Source organism: Phasianus colchicus, chromosome 1, assembly GCF_987193195.1.
Source record: "Phasianus colchicus chromosome 1, bPhaCol1.hap1.1, whole genome shotgun sequence".
Taxonomy (NCBI): Eukaryota; Metazoa; Chordata; class Aves; order Galliformes; family Phasianidae; genus Phasianus; species Phasianus colchicus.
Genome location: NC_143436.1, coordinates 70,969,897 through 70,987,520, shown reverse-complemented (window position 1 = coordinate 70,987,520; position 17,624 = coordinate 70,969,897). Strand labels below are relative to the sequence as shown.

The window sequence follows — 17,624 nt, the reverse complement described above, 5'->3', positions numbered from 1 at the left end:
GTAATTGAAGTTCTCTTGTTATCTTTCCTCTCTCACTGGGCCACGAAGACAATGTATTTGCCAGAATTCTCAGAGAACCTGCAGATCTGCCCAGAGATAACAATTCTCATTAAGTCCTGTCCTTTAGGACTACATATCATTGCCCACAGAGATGGGAGTAATTGTGTTTTCATTCTCATCTCCCCCATACTTGCTTGGGTTGGGTGTTGAGGACTTGTTTTGTAAGGGTTTTTCTTTTTTACCTTTTTCTTTACTACAGCACAGGAGTGGTTTACCTGATAGGACATAGATTGCCTGTAATCACAGCTGATTCTGTCAGTGGTGACGCATATCAGGCTCTGCCACTGCAGCCACTTAGCCATTCGTGCACCTCTGTGGTATGCAACAATTTCTGCTCTTGAGAGCTGGAATGATGTTTCAGTGTAATAGAAGCCTTTGGATTCACATAGGGGCGTCTGGATGGAGTTTAATGATATGGGATGCTCAAGAAGGCATGTTAGTCACAAGAGCTGATTCCCTTCTGATCTCAAATTCTTTAAAATACATGAAATTAGAGGTTGCTGAACAAAAGAGCACTCTGCACCTCTTACTGGATCTAGCTCCCTGTTATTTGGCGGTCTGAGAAGACCTTATGAATTCCCAGGTCTGGAAATATCTTCTCTTGCAGGTTACTTGAAAAATACTATGGGTGTCTGAATGTTGCTGCCGAAAATAAAATGGTTTTTGTTATCAAAGTTATTGAGCAAACTTGAGAACAACGTGGCATTGTGAAATCACTGCATTCAAGAAGCAGCTCTTCCTCTACTACATTTATAGCCCTGGTAGTATCACATTCTGTTTTGACAGCTGTCAGAAGTTAAATGAAAGATATTTGAGGAGAGGAAGGGTTGAGCTACAGGAGAAACAGTTGCAGATTTCTCTTTGTGACACACATGCTGTCTGTTACTCTTCCTATTCACTTCTCGAAAACTTAGGCACCTTTTATTTACCATGACTTCTAGTGGGGGCTGGTACCATGCAACCTGCTCTACTTGGAGTGGAAGAGGATTTTTATCACCTTGTATGTAAAAGGCAGTCCATACTCTGCTCCTATTTTTTTCTCCTGTTCCTTGGTGACACTTAGGCAACAGCTTTGCAGTGCAAGGAATGAATTTGTTAGCTCGCTCTTTTTTCTTTTTCCTTCCCAATTGACACCGTTTATTACTGTAGCAGGTATTATGAAACTCTGTTAGAGATCTTCCCCTTAGCACTATTGAACACTTACTCTCAGTGCTATGATTCATAGGTGTCAGAGCACTGTGGATGGGAAGGGGTTTCTATGCATGTTTTCTTTTTTTGGATCCATGTCTGTGGGCTGTGGAAAAAAATACTGTTTAACTTATTTTTGCTTTGATTTGTGCTAGGAACACCTTAAACTTTGTCGTTTTCAACTGTTTTAGTTACTCTGTAATAAGTGTGCTTTCACAACTATGAACTTGTCAGGGAATTAGGATAGGAAGACCGCTATACCTGCTTTGTATCACAAGGTGGCAGAAAATGCCCACCTTATGTTCTTCATAGGCTCACGGAGTAGCTTGGATTCTTGTGCTGTACTACTGAGAAATTGTATTTGATGTATCAACACACAGGCCTTTTTAGGGAATAAGTTACTTTGAAATATTAAGTCTGCGTAAATGGGCAGGAAGATCTTATTATATAGGAAAGTCATATGCAGACATCCACAACTTCCAGAATTTGCATAATTGCATAGAAAGCCTATATAAAATCTGTTGAAGTATTACACTCATCAATATATATATAGGTAATGGTGTAGAAAAGATAGCTATAGAATTAGTTAGAGTATATATAGGAATTTAGTTTTCAGTAGACTTTTGTTTAAATATAAACATGCAAGTGACAGTGACAGATAACAGTAGATCTGTATAGACTGCCTGACAGTTTTTGGCTAAAAGAACTACTGAGATGATTTGTTATCAGACTTGATTATTTCTAAAGATCTCAGGGACTGTTACATCGAGTCTTCGATCTGAGAGCTACTATTTATTTTCTCTCTCTCACCCTCTGTATCTGTGAGCTTATCTGTTTGTGTGTTTGCAATATTTCTGCTGGTAACTGGTGTTACATTAATTTACAATTAAAAAACATTGAAGGAGAAATAGCAACATTTAGAAGTTTGCCAGACAGCTTAGAATTAAATTTCAATTTTTTTGGCTGAGAGAATACATTTCAACTGTATTTTGCCAAGCGTCTCAGACTTTTTCTGAATAATGGCACTATTTCTGTGAGCGTGTCTCTGAGCACATGGGCTTGAACAGCTTGTTAAAGGCTTACATATGAGAGACTTATATAACGTATAGGAGGGAAAGTGGCATTATTATGAAAGTGTAAAAATAGATGTTACAATATCTGCTTGTATAATTGACTGATCCAGACGTGAGCAAGGTGCATTAAGTGTCTGTCTCTGCTTCATGCTGTTATTGCACTGGGCAGTTTTTCATGTAATAAGCATTAGTTTTGTGAAATACCTGAGTGAGGGTGGTTTTAAACCAAACCTCTGGGCATTGCTTTTGAAAATTAGATCATTACCAAGTTGTCAATATGAAGTTAAATATAAACTCCTTTCTCAAATATCTTGGACAAGGTATTTGTCTGGTATCCTAACTAAGTAAATTAAGTAATCCTTATACTAAATATGTGAATCTGAACTCACTGAATAAAGGGAAAATATATATATATAAAAAATTGGGTTATTCTCAGCATATCTTGAGTGTGGTTTGTCCTAGTTTAGTGTAGTTTTGAGACATTTTGCGTTGAGTCTGAAAGGCCTTTCATTGTTAATCCGAAGCTGTGAGTGAACATCCTGCCTTCCAGCTTCGTTGCTTATCTGTTGCCACACCTTGGTCAAGGCCTCCAGCCTGGCTGGATTTGCTTTTTTGCTTTCCATTTGCCTTAATTGCTTGTAGTTCACACACCACTAAGAGGGACTGTAATTCTCATGCATATTTGTACTGTTCATTGAACTAAGGACCGAGTGGTAACTGAGGGCTGAGCTACTGAAACACAAAGAGCTGAAATACATATGTCACAAGTACTCTCCTTGAGCTTTGGGTATGGCTCCTCCTTGACAGAGGCTGATGGCCAGCCCTGAGATGTGATTTTCCATACATCAGTACATCCCTGTCTTTTCATTCAGTGGTGTACTAAGGCTGGAGGTTGGATGCAGCAGCACTGGAAGGGCACAGGCAGCTGTTTCCAGTGCCTGTCTGCTGCAGCCTGTCATTTTGTTTCACAGTATGGAAGGTGCAAGAAGTGACAGGATGAAATAAGCACACAAGGAACCAGCTGTTTTATGTGGCCATGTTAACGAATAAGCCAGGAGTGAAGTTAACTTCATGTGAAGCAGTTTAAATTATTTATTTTCAATTCTAGAACTGTACTTACCACGTTGTTCAGTCAGAGCCCTGTTGACAGGCTGACATTAATTACTCCACTGGAAACACATCACATTAGCTGGAAACTATTGTTTTCAGCTATCATTCATTGTTCCATGTAAAGGTGCAGCCTACACAAACACTGGCAAATGGCTTCCCCTCCATCCGTGGAAGTGCCTTCTGTGCACACCCACAACAGTGAATCAATTCTCTACTTGCAGCAACAGAATATTAAGTTCAGCAGTTGTGGGCATTTTTTTTTTTTTTCTCTCTCTTTCTGCTTTGGATGGTAACATCCTTACTGAGAACCAAATGTGGCTCAAGTAACTTCCACGGATGTGTGCTAATAAAAGGGAGGGACTGACTTTTTTCTCCCTTCTTGTTCAGCAATGCAATGAGTTAGGGACTACAGAATGGCTCAGTTGAGGAGTGGAGGGAATACATCTACAGGCAAATGAATGGCTATCAACCTGGAGTTGCAGTGTTATGTTTTTGTAAACGCTCTTGTTGCATGGCTAACACAATTTTAGTCTATGGGCAGAGTGCATGTGTGCAGCATTTATCCATTACAGTGTTAGATTATGCCTAATAACATCTAATTTTTTTTTTTTTTCAGGTTAGGCCAAAGACCCTGATTCCAGACAGCCTCCCTATTTCCCCATGCAGAGACCAACCATCCAAGCAGCCTCCAACCTTCCAAAAGGCGACCGTCGTCAGCATCAAAAACCCCAGCCCTGCCCTCCCCACTGCCAACAACACCGTCAGCCATGTAGAGACGCCTAACAGCCAGGCACAGAGCGTCACCGATCCTACCCCTCTCTCATCACCTCTGAGCAGTGCCGGTGTGGCCTACGCCATCATCTCCACCTCCCCCAGCAATGCAGCCCCTATCAGCACCAGCGCTACTGTCTCTGTGGTCAATGACAGCATCAAAGTGCAGCCACTCCTCATCAGCGCCGATAGCAAGGTAGGTTCAGATTCTTGCCGCCTTCGAGTTGCCGAACACGGGAATTATGATGCAGATGTGAGCAGGATGTTCACAGAATCACTGAAGTGGGAAGGGAATTCTGCTGCGTCCCCTGCTCAAGCTGGGACACCCAGAGCAGTGTGCTCAGGACCACATCCAAGTGGCTTCTGGAGATTTCCGAGGAGGAGACTCCACAACCTCTGGGCAACCTGTGCCAATGCTCTGACACCTGCGCAGCAGAGAATTGCTTCCTGGTATTCAGAGGGAACCTCCTCTGCTCCAATTTGTGCCCATTGGCTCTGATTCTGGCACTGGGCACCACTGAGAAGAGCCCACTTCCTTCTTCTGTCTACCTTCTCTTCATGGATTTGTACACATTGAATAGATTCCCTCAAGCATCTTCTTCGCCAGGCTGACAAAGCCCGCTGTTTCAGCCTTTCCTTACAGAACTGCTTGAATATTGATAGCCCATAATTGGACTCTTTCCAGTAAGTGCCTGTCCCTTTCGTCCTGCACAGCTCTGTATGGAATAGTGCTGGTGGTTTCTGGGAAAGGAAATATTCAGAATGCAATGGGAAAATCCTTAGCAGGACACATGGATGCCAGTAAACATTTTTATTAGTAAACATGTTTATTAGTGTAAACAGCTTGTTTTTAGTGGGATTAAAATGCATCAGTATATAACTTGGCATTATGATCTTCCCTTTTCTTAAGCCATTTCTTATTAATATTTCTGACTTCTGTGCAGGTTCAAATTTCCTATGGATTCCCTCTTCGATTATATGGTGATATCAGTTATATCAACTGGTCCCAGGGGACTGTATCAAATAATCAGGCATTCCCTTCTATGTTTCCAGGGGCAAGCCAAATGAAATGAGAGATTATAGTTTCAAAACTGATCAACAGATCAGTAGGAAAAAATCAAGTTATAAATTTATTGTTTCCTGTTTGTACTGTTTTTCAGCTTTGAAATACAAGAACTTCACCACTCGTGTACCAGAAATAGATTCAATAAAGTCTGCCAAAATAACCAGCAGACATTCATTGTAATTTGCTGCTAGGATCCTGCTGCTCTGGATATTATTGGCAGCACAGGTTCTCATACAGTACTAACAAAGAATACAGGATGCAGTATGGTTTGTGAATAAATAAAACTAAGCATCTCTTCCATACTTCTATAAAATTATTTATTTTTCTTTCTCAAACTAGCTACTGGTTAAAAAAAAAAAATACCTTTTTATGCTATTGAGCCTTTTAGAGTGACTGAGTGGAAATCAAGTACTCGTATATAACAGTTAAATAAATTGGTTGAAGGTTAGCAATTAGATGGAAGAGACTCCATGTTGAAATCCAATAACTTTCATCAAGAAGGTGACCTTGGGAAACTTCCATACTTCTCTATGAAGCTTTGATTGTGGGTATAAAGTCACATGTGTAGTTCTGGCATCAAAAATTGTCTTTCATTCCTTTTAATTTAATGCCTTCTGAGGTAATGTTATTTGTAACATGTAAATCTTTATGTAGTAAATCAGAAAGTAGTAGATGCATGCATAATCTGTGTCGTAATTCCTATAGCTAAGGTTCTAAAACTCAATTAATTTTAATTTAAAAAGTGTATTTTACTTTGTTTATGCAAAACTGGATGTCCATCACTCATAATCCATGAATACTAAGGACTCAACTCTGATCTCAGTTACATCAGTATTACTGAGGAGCACCTTCCCTCCACTCCACGTGTACTTACTATGAGATAACACTGGGATGACTGAGATCAGGTTATTACTTTGAAAGTATAGTAGTTCTATCTCTTCTATGTGTATGTGAAGTGAATTAAAGGGAACAATTTAGAATCACTGACAACCTGGATAGTAAATTTAGGCCACAGAAACAGCTTCAGTAGCCCTCTGAATACAGTATCCTGATTTGCAGAGATGTTAATGTCAAATAGCTCCCTTAGGCTGCTGCTAGTTTATGATGCACCTATAAAGATTAATTTGTGGAAAGTTTAGTAGAGATTTAGAGACCTAAGCTAGGTATCCAGTTCTTGATACTATTGACTTATGATTTGCATTTATTATCTACATAGGTATCAACTAACCATTCTGTGAAGAATCAAGTTTCGGGCAGAAAATTCCAGTTTTGTGTAGTGAATTCTGTTCTTTCATTTGTACGTTGTCTTTTAGGTTATCATTATTCAGCCTCAAGTCCAAACCCAGACAGAAAGTAAAGTGGAGACAAAGAAACCTCCTGAAGAGTCAGCTCAGGGACCCCCTGCTACCAAAAAGAAAAAGGAGGAAAATCCAGAGGTAATTTATTTTATTATTATCATTATAAATGTGTTACAGTATGGTTGAATTCTAGGGACCATTTCTAAACACTTTTGTGTGTGTATATAATTACTGTATTTGTGCTTGTGATTCATTGCAAATGGAGTGATTCCTGCCCTAGAGAGCTGCTCTGACAAGTTTGGTTTGCATCATTCAAATCTCCCATTGTCACAGAATGTAAGAATTATAGGTCTTACAGTGATTCAGGCACCTTGTATGAGTATAGTTGTATTTCTTCTGAAAGATATATACAAGCTGATAATTTATTTTATGCTAGCAAATAACTAACACCAGCTTTACAGGCTGTATATGAGATCAAATTATTATTTCTTTCTGTAAGCCAAACTTTTATGTTTTTGTTCTCTTTGTAATGAATTTTGCAGTCTCTAGATTGCATGTAGCAGCATATTTCCTTGCATTTGCTGTGTGCTTGCCATCCAACATGTGCACGTTCTTCCTCTGAATAAAGAGCAGGTTATAGGGTTAAATCTCTTTCATGAACTATATTTACTATGTAAATTAAAAATACAAATCGGAAGATGTAGAAATGGAGACTATGTTTAACAGGCATTTTGGTTTTACTAGATATATTCAAATTAGATTGTGCGTACTTTAGAGGCAATTTGAGAAATTATACAAGCTGAATTTACTTCTGATGTTGAAATGCTCAGATCACATGACATCCTAACCTTATTATTCTAATATGTTTGTAGCAAGAAGGCATCCTTGGGCCTGTAGGTATAAGAGGACTATTGCAATATAAGTTTTTAATGTTATGTGAGCAGTGTGGGTGGTAGTTAGTTTTGCCATTTTGAGAGGCTTGTATACTTAGAAGAGTGTTAAGGAATAAATATTGTGACTTCTGGCCTGGAATATCACAGCTTTATGCTGAACAACACTTACGAAATCTCCCCAGCTTAAAATCTGACTTTTTGTATGAATCTTCGTTGTCACTGAACAATGGGACCACATTAATCTATTTTCTTTAGAAAAGTGTCTCCAAATTATTATTATTGTGCAGCACCTGGTGGACAGAAAGGCGAATAGATTCTGCTTGAAAAAGAATTCTAGAAAAAACATCTTTTCTTTGCCCATAACTTATCTCCTTCAAAAGTGTATTAAGCAAATATTGTCCAGAGGGATGCAGGAAGAGACCACGTGTCTGGGGACACATGTTGGTATAGCATTCTTAAATTTAATGAGCTTTCTGTTAAATTGCTAGCAAGTATGTCCTGGTGTCAATGGTCTCTTTGGTTGCCTTTTTGTAACCAAGATCATTGTTCCTATAGTGCATACAGGAGGCCTCAGCAAGCTTGTTTTTCTGGGTAGGTAGGATGCTGAAGTAATGCCCTAAAGTATGACTTTAGTTTTCTTTTCTTAGATTTGTTTCACAGCCATAAATATGTAGGTCTAGAGTTAAATTCTTTTGTTCTTTGAAAGTAAACTTTAGTTGATTGTAATGTATTTGAGCAATTAGCGTAATTAGAGTTAACAACATAATTAGTGTAAACACATGTAATGACATAAATAGAACATGCAATTATAAAATGAAATGGTTTTGTAAAAATCTTTGTTTTGCTTCTGAAAAGACATACTGCATATTTCTAAAAGCAGTCATGGCTGTTTAACAGATGATTAAATTTGAGACAAAGAGTAACAAACATACCGTGATCTTTTCTTAAGGAAAATAAGCAACCTAAGCATTTCTCTCCACACCTTTGTTTGTCTTCAAAGCACAAAACTGGGGCAGGAACTCAAGTATGTCCCAACATAAATGTCCATCATGAGAGACTGTGATTGAACAAATTACATTTAAAATTCAAAATAAATAATCCAGAAATAACCAGACCTTCCAGTAGCCAGAAGTTCCATCTGCAGTTCCTGAGTTCCTAAACAAACAAGAGATCAAGGATGCTGGTTGTCTTTTGTTCTTGCCTTGAACTTTCTGCTGGGAAACTGACTCTAGACTCAGCTCCCCAGCTAGAAATTAAGAAATTATGCTAGGGAGCAGTTCTTCTGTGAAGAAAGTGCCTGTTATTTTTGTGTCATCAGTGTGTTGTTGTTGTTACTGTTTTACTGAGTTTAGTACAGAAAGAGACGGTCAGAATTGCACAAAACATTTTGCATTTCATTTTGTGTGTCAGTAAAATGTTACATTTCTGGTACATTTCTAGCGTTTCTTTATTTAAAAGAAAAATTAATGCCAGAAATGCTGGTTGTTTAGCTAACGGTGATTTTAATTCTATCTTACAAGGACAAGGAGATACTCATTGCTATTTGGGACTAAATGCTAGTGATTAAAAAGCTGGAAAAACTAAAGGATCAGTTTTGTGGATTTCTGTGCAGAGAAGAAACAGCATTGCACTGCCATTACTCAGTGGTACTTGAAAGCAAAGCACTGCAGTGGAAGCAGTATTTTGAGTTTAATCCAATGAGCTGCATGAGCATGAAATAGCAAAACCCATTTTAAAAATGCTGTTAATATAATATGCTTGTTAAAATGAATGCAGCTTTTACTGAAACCTTTAAAAAGAATCCATCTTTCAAACAACTATAAAAGCTAATGCTTCCTTTCTTTAATAGTGAGATAATTATCAAGTCCATTTATGAAAGCTCTTCGTACGTTAAGCAAGTATGCTTTCATTACCTTTAATTAGATATGTATTCGAATATTGTTAGTATAAAGAGAGAAAATTGTTTAGCAAGCGTTCCTGTACACAAATAATGTTAGTTTAGATGTCAGAAAATACATGCTCCCTTTACAGCCTGATCTTTGGGTAAGATAGACAATCCATTCTCCATTGGGAAAATACATTTCACATTAACCATTTCAACTCTCTTAATTCTGTATTGAAATGTTGCTGTCACTTCTGCTCAGAGCGCTGACGTATCCTGCCACAAAGTTACTTTCAGTAGGGGTGAAGAGAAGCTTGTAATTCTACTCAATTGACAAATTTTCTTCTCAGATCTTCACAGTGGGTCTCATCTCAGATCAAGTATTCATCTTTCCCTTCACATGTGGAATCCCCACTGTGTGTAGCTGGTGTTTTAGACATGTAAGGAGTGAGGCATTAATGAAATCAGAGTGTGACATGCATATGTACATGTGCTTGTCATTACCAGAGTTATGGAGGGCAGAAATATAGCATGTGTCCCATCTAAATTGCCAGTGATTAGGTTTTAAATTATCATTTATTTAATCTACAGGAGGAATTACATACTAGGGGATCATGGAGTGACAGTATTCCTATCTTATGGCTTTGTTAGTTCATCTCCTGAATGTAGATATTTTCACAGATGGAAGAACAGTATGGATATCCAATCCTCACCCTCTAATTTTTGAGGAACCCATTCCTTAGCTAGATCCTTCCTTTCTAAAATGAGCATGTGCTTCCTTTTACTGATGCATGAAAGTGACTTACTAGTTGATTTTATCCTGGACTGAAAGTTGAATCATCGTACTTTTCATCAACAAGGCAGTCAAATTAATTTTGACTTGGGACTGTTGAAATGTGTTCTATGTTTGTTTGTTTGTTTCTCTGGTCGAAACAACGTTTTGACCTTCTACTACCTAAACATTCCAGTTAGTTCAACCTAAACCTATTCATTTTATTTTGGTTGAGCATGATGATTATCTCCTCCAATGGTCTTTGGGTGCTTTGCCACAGTTGGATTGTGAGTTTTGCTTGCCTGTGTTCCTAATAGCTTGGGTTTTCAAGTTAGATCATCTCTCCTGTGGAATAGCACCTGGTGAAAACGCCACCTGTGTAACATGGCCCAACAAGGCTGTTCAGAACAGCACAGAAAGGAGGCTTCGTGTTATCCCGGGTCTGACTTGAAACCAAGAGTTCAGTTCAGTTTGGGCTAGGAACTACATAGCAGAATTTCAGCTTTCCATTTAAGAAAACAGAATGGATAAAAAGGAATTTCTGATCCAGCAAAACTTTTTCTGCCAGGAAGAATTTCCCAATGAGAAATCACTGACACAAAATGTAAAAGTCTGCTCTAGTACTGGCCCTATTACTGCACAGCTATGTGTTGAAGTTTTGTTGATATTCAAATGTGTTTTGTATGTATACAATGTACAAGAATTCTCAGTCATATTTTAGATCACATTCCCCACTGTCAAGTGAGTTCACCACTGTTAGTGCAAGGTATTTGTTCACTCCCCAGTGGAGGATGGTATCAGAGTGTTTATTTGTACTTCATGCGTGTTATGTTTTTTCTGTAACTTGGGAAGAGCAATTTCTGAACTGTTCTATTCACAGAATTACAGAATCACAGAATGGCCAGGGTTGGAAGGGACCACAAGGATCATGAATCTCCAACCCCTCTGCCACAGGCAGGGCCACCAACCTCCACATTTAATACTTGACCAGGCTGCCCAGGGCCCCATCCAATCTGGCCTTGAACAGCTCCAGGAATGGGGCATCCACAACCTGTCTGGGCAGCCTGTTCCAGTACCTCACCACTCTCTGTAAAGAAATTCCTCTTGACATCCAACCTAAATCTTCCTTCCCTCAACTTAAAACCATTTCTCCTTGTCCTGCTGTTATCTACCCTTTCAAAGAGTTGATTCCCCTCCTGTTCGTAGGCTCCCTTTAGGTACTGAAAGGCTGCAATTAGGAGAGACTAATTAGGAGAGTCTCTGTTGGGAGACTATACTTCTAATGTCTTCTTGATTATTAACAGATGTACAGTATTGTAAAGTTCAATGAAAGTGTGTGTCATATTTTCTTAGTACAGCTTGCTCATATCCAGTAAAAACAGTGCCAGGTCCAGACAGTGATAATAATACACAATCACTTCTCGAAAGAGTGGAGTAACAATGCAACTAGCAATATGAAATCGAATTGACTGTATTTTGATCATGTGTTATGTAGCGTTCGTACTCATACAGCACTGGCCTTATGTCTCTGAACACTACTTATAGTTCTACAAGTAGGGCATGACTGACCAGGCATATCTGAAGCAAATCTTGAATTGCTTTTTCATATGCATTTAGGTAATAGACATTTCTAAAAGACCTTTATTAGGCTTATTCTATCAGTGCTAGATTACTTACTTCTACCAGGATTGTCACAGCAGAAAATCTAACCCTTGTTTATTTTTTTCATAGAAAATTGCCTTCATGGTAGCATTAGGACTGGTTACCACAGAACATTTGGAAGGTAAGATGGCATGTGTTGTTTCACAGTTCAGATTTTTGAGTGATATTTTTTCTCTCTGCTGCTCCACAGCTGAAAGAAATGGGTGGTTTTGTCCTCAGAAGGGCAATTAAAGATTAGGTAAAATGTTGCTTGTGTACAGTTGTGCTTTTCAGCCTCAAATTAATGGGTGTCTGTGTTTTGCTCTGCCTCCCATCTCATCACACATGGTGTGACAACTGGCTTTGCAGCCAGCAGCAGCATGCCTGGCATAACCTGGTGTTGGGGCTCACTCTGTCAACATGGTCTTTTAAAGGCAGTTACCTGCCAAGGAAGATAGTGAAGCTGGAAGTCTGCAAAGGCTCTGGCCAACTTTGGTCTGCCTGAAGTGTCAGCAAGAGTCATTCAAAGATAGAAAGTTTATCCCAGTCTTCTGTAGCGAGCATGCCCTCCCTCTTTCCTCACGTGAGAAGGACACGCTCTCATTTCTTGGGTAAACCATCTGTCATCTTTAGAGCTCCACAGAATAATGTATATGACAGTAGTGAAATTCTGCATTTGCTTTATGTGTTTTTTAATGAATTTAAAAACTACCTCTCCCAAGGTCTTCCTTTTCCCACTCCTTTTTATTTAGCCAAAATAAGCAGACTTTCATGAGCCTGATCTTGCTGTTATGTGAGAGTTGCTAGTACAACTTCCTAGGCCTCAAAATATGTGTTCAAACAGATATTGCATATAATGTAAAGGCAGCCGTCGCATAGTGTTTGCTTTTCTTTTCCATCCTTCCAAAAAAACCTTGCAGAAGTTAGCAGATTTGTACCATTCTTTGCTTCACCTTTGTCTTTCTAAATAAGGATATAGATGAGAACAAAAACGAACTTGTTCAGCAAATTTGCCAGTGGTGTTAAATGGATTTGGGGGTTTCTTGGCAGAATGGGCACATTCTCATGGAGAGAGGAGCTATTGTTAAGAAAAAATCTACAGGTTGATGTGTTTTGGTTATATGCTCAGCCAGTTCAAGTTGGTGAGATTCCACTGATAGATGGAGTGTTAATCTGGTGTCTAGGCCAGCCAGGAATGAATCCTGATAACAAAAATGTTAATGATAATTGACACTGCTTATGACTGTATATGTGCTTTAGAGTTAGCCACATTCTTAGATACCTTGCTTACTCAAGAGTCCAACTTATTTACAGCTTTTTTTAATAAGGTATTTTTCTTCTCTTCTCTGGTTTTAAGAGTGGCTGTGAATTCTGGAGAAAGTAGTGTGTTAATTATAAAGGCTTCTCCATACATGCAGCAGGTTTTCTGGGCTTTCTTTTTTTCTTTGCTTCTTTTCTGTCTCTTTCCTCTTTAAAACTGCATTTTAGAAAATCATTTGATGTCCCAGCGACTGAGAATTTGAAAGCATTTTAGAGAAACTTTAAGCCATCAGCCTTTTTAATGCCTTAATGATAATGGATTGAAATGGAAATTAAAAAGCCACAGCAATTTTGAGAGAAGATTTTTAATCCAAAAAGTGCAAATGATGACTGGTTCTTGTTTTCTTTGTCTAGGGAAAATAGGACAGCATTTGAAATTATGCTGAAGTGGAAATTATGCTTGCAACAGAACTTTGTTTTGAATAATTCTTTGCTCTTTGATTTTATTGGAACTAATAAATTGTTCACATGGATTTAATGCTTATGTTCAAAATGACAAGAACTGCTCTGCTGTGTTTGTTGTACAGAACAGTAAGTGCAGAGATGCACATTTTGAACCTAACTACTATAATACTTATCCTCCAGAATCAATTCTTTCAGATATATTCAATTTTTATATTCCCACTATCTTGAAATAAACGGCTCTCACCAAAAGCTATTTACTATGGAAAGGGTATTTTGTCATGACTGTTGGTGATTACAGCTCCCAGAAATACCCTCTTAGCTTTCACAGGCTAAAGGTTATTATTTTAGTGCTGTGTCATATTTATGGTTATCAGCCACTATGATTTACCAGGAAGTAGTGATCATTGTGCGGTTCTGTTTCTCTTAATACTGCTAATATATTCCTCAGTTTTACATTTTTTGAATTAGGCTGTGTCAGGATTGAGTCATTAAAAGACTATTCACTCAGTAACATCATCTCAGTGTTACTGATTTTCTTCGTTATATTCATTGATTTTGTGATGAGGAGCTCTGATACCTTTCTTATAAGGATTTCTCTACCAGCCCAGTCATTCCACCTGACTTCCAGAGGAGGTTCTTTCCCCTTACTGGGAAAAGAACTCTGTTCTGCAGATCCCCAGTCCTCAACAGTAAATGATCATCAGAACCCCTTCCACTGATGTTTTGCAGGATACAGATTGCATTGAAGAGGAATTGTCATTACAGGTCTTATTCAATAACCATACAGAGTGTTTTTTGATGAAGGCAGTAGCTTGTGGAAGCTTTGCCTCCAACAAAAAGCTATCTTCAATTTTATTTATCTCTGACAAATGCATTACCACTTAGGTTTCCTTCTTTCTGTTTGGTTTATACTTTTTAAAATTAACAAACTAAAGAATAAATTTGTGATGCAGTGTATGGTTGTGACATTGAAGGTTCAAAGAATACTTCTCAGCATTGCCACTGTATTAAAATAAATAAATTAAATTCTAGATAGAAAAAAAAAAAAAAAGAAACCATTCTAAATAATTCTTTACTTCAGGTCTTGCTAAAGAAAAAAAAAAAAAAGACGCTGAAATAGCTGAAATATTTATTTATATTATTGGACTGTTTTAATAAATTAAAACAAATGATTTATTTTCACTTCTTTAAGCCCTGCTGTGAAAGAGGTAGCAAAGAAAACATGCTCAGTGCTTTGTAGCAGAAATAGCAAGCAGCAAAAGATTGTATACCAGTCTCTGCCTCTGGTCTAACTGGGTGTGATTACTTATAGATAGATGTATGCACTCCTTCATTCTATAAATGAAGTGCTGACATTGTGCCCTCCCTCCCTGACGGCAGTATAGGGTAGAGGACATCCAGTGCCATTTCAGTTCATTAGTTTCTCTCTATTTCCTTTTATTTCCACTATGATTACGTTTCCCCCCCAGCCATCTTTTATCTCTTCACCACACTTATGCCTCTTCCAAAGCTGTGTTCCAGGTCTCTACCACATGTGTTAGGCTACAGCAAATATTTCTGTTGCCTTGGTGAGAGCATGTATCAAACAAATTCTCTCTTAATTCTGGGACCCAAAAGGGCAGAGAGCTACAGATCCATCATGGGCTTCTCATGAAGACACTCAGCCTAGCTGTGCTCTCTGATACATGGAAATCTCTGCCGTGTCAGGTACTTTGTTTCTTTTCCCAAACCAGTATCTTGCATCCCTGTGACAACCTTTGAGAAGCAGTAAGTCTGGGCAGCCCTTGCTCCAGCTTTTTACCTACACTGCCATGAGGATATTGAGGTTCTGCAGCCCTTGGATTCACTGGGTTTCTGGGGCTGGCTGCAGAAATCACAGCTCCTGCTCACACTGATGGAACCAAAGCCCAAAATCAGTGTTCGCCCACTACCTCTCTCTCTACTAGCATCAAGGCACATGAGTTCTTCTTCTATTACATCCCTGGCACCTTTGGCCTGGAGTGCATTCCCTTTGTAAGACTGAGACTATCTTTCTCCCTGTGGCTCTGTGGTAGATTAATGGATCCACACGTAGCACTCATGCAGCTGCTGACGCCATATTCCCATCATGATGTAGGGTTTGGAAGCTTCAGGATGGTGATTTCTTCATAGCCAGGTAATACTTTAATGGTAGGACAGAGCCATTACCCACACAAGAGCCTCCTCTTTGCAGGTGTCATAGCAGTGGGGATGTTAACAACATGCTGGCAGTGGTTGCAACCAGGGAATTTATTGCACACTGCTTTATAGTCTTGCATCACATGTTTCTTATAATGAAATGCTTCATAGTTTCAGGAGGCACGTGGCAGCATATGTCTATCCCATGTCAGTCTGGGAATCAGACCTGTCTTGAACTGTGCTAGAAAAAGACACCCAAGTGTGAGAGATGATGTTCCCATGCCAGTGAGAAAACCCAGCCAGAATATGCAAGTGGTTGTTCCTCTGTTTTTCTTGTCTATATGATTTTCTTCTGCTACATTCATCACCCCAAGAAGTGTCAGCTTAGCCAATAGTCCTTTGGGAATGAGAAGTTTCAAATCAATATCCTGGAACTCAGAGCCATAAAAAATCCATGCAGATTGTTGGCCTCGTTCCTAGTGACACTATGTTCAGGATGTGACCAGTAATACTCATACCATACATGGCCCTTTTTTTACTCATGGTGAAGGTGCTTGCAAGCCAGAACTGTGTGTCAAGAATCATCATAAGCATCCTGAAAGATGGACTATATCATACTGTTGGGTTGCAAATGAGAGCTAGAATTCAATATTCTGAATTTTGAGGAAATTCTGAGATGGGACTCTTTACCTCAGATGTTTACAGGAGAGACCAGATCTTCTGCAGAACCAGATGGTGTCTTGAGTTTCTGTAGGGTGTCTTCCTGGTGCTTTGATGGGCTGATGGCTTAGTGTTCCTGCCAGTTCCTCTTCTTGGAAATGTGCTCAAAGCAAGACACAATGGAAGTGACTATGGGAACATTCAGCCTAATGGGATCTCTCAGTGCATTCAAAATGTTTTCCAAATGAATATCTTATAGCAAAGTTTGTAGGATGAGATATTCATTTGGTAAACATTTTGAAATGGAGCATCAGGCTAGCTGCACACATAGAATCATAGAATCGTAGAATCTTTTGAGTTGGAAGGGACCTTTAAAGATCATCTACTCCAACTCCCATGCAGTGAACAGGGATGTCTACAACTACATCAGGTTTCTCAGAGCCCCATCCAGCCCAACCTTCCACGTCTCCAAGAACAAGGCATCCACCACCTTTCTGGGAAACCTGTTCCTTGCCTTACTATCCTTATTGTAAAGTACTTCTTCTTTGTATCCAATCTAATTCTCCCTTCTTTTAGTTTGAGACCATTTTCCCTTGTCTTTTTGCAACAAACCCTGCTAAAGAATCTATCCTCTTCTTTCCTACAGCTCCCCTTTAGATACTGAAAATCCACTCTGGGGTCTCCTTGGAGCCTTCCCTTCTCCAGGCTCAACAGCCCCAGCTTTCTCAGCCTGTCCTTGTGGGGGATTTGTTCCATGCCTTGCACAATTTTTGTGGCCCTCTTCTGGGCACTCTCTAACAGGTCCACATCCCTCCTGTACTGAGGGCTCAACATCTGGATGTAGATGCTGCTGAGGCCTCACCAGCACAGAGGAGAGGAGCAGAATCATCTCCCTCGGCCTGTTGGCCACGCTTCTTTTGATTCAGCACAGGACATGGTTGGCTTTTCATGTCAGGGAGTGGATGTTGGACAACTCTCCTTGTTGATATCTGCTCTTACTTTATTAGTGAATTTCACTAAAAGTATGCTTTAAAATACACTCTTATAATCTCGCTGTTCTGAACTGACGTAAAGAGCTGGAAAAAGAAATTCCATGTGACAGAAATAAAATCCTAGCTCAGATAAAAGCAGCAATAAGCTTGCAGGTTTCAATGGGCCAGGAATTCACTCTTCCTTTCTGTACATGTTTCTAGAAGCATACACACAACTAATTTTAACTAAGTGCAGTCCTGAGTAAGTGCCATCTTCAATAGGTATTGCCTTTTAGCGGGAGAGAGTTATGTGTTTCCTCCTTTTCAAAGCAGGACTGTGGCTCAGTGAGAACAATT

The 17,624-nt window shown here is 39.1% G+C and overlaps 1 protein-coding gene across 1 annotated transcript in view; it reads left to right on the top strand.

Moving 5' to 3' along the window:
* Positions 1 to 17,624, top strand: part of PHF21B (PHD finger protein 21B) — a 68,468-nt gene that overhangs the window by 35,724 nt on the left and 15,120 nt on the right. Inside the window, exons 3-5 of the mRNA XM_031597236.2 lie at positions 4,048 to 4,398; positions 6,582 to 6,704; positions 11,845 to 11,896. Of these exons, the coding sequence (XP_031453096.2) occupies positions 4,048 to 4,398; positions 6,582 to 6,704; positions 11,845 to 11,896 (526 nt within the window). The remainder of the gene's footprint in view (positions 1 to 4,047; positions 4,399 to 6,581; positions 6,705 to 11,844; positions 11,897 to 17,624) is intronic.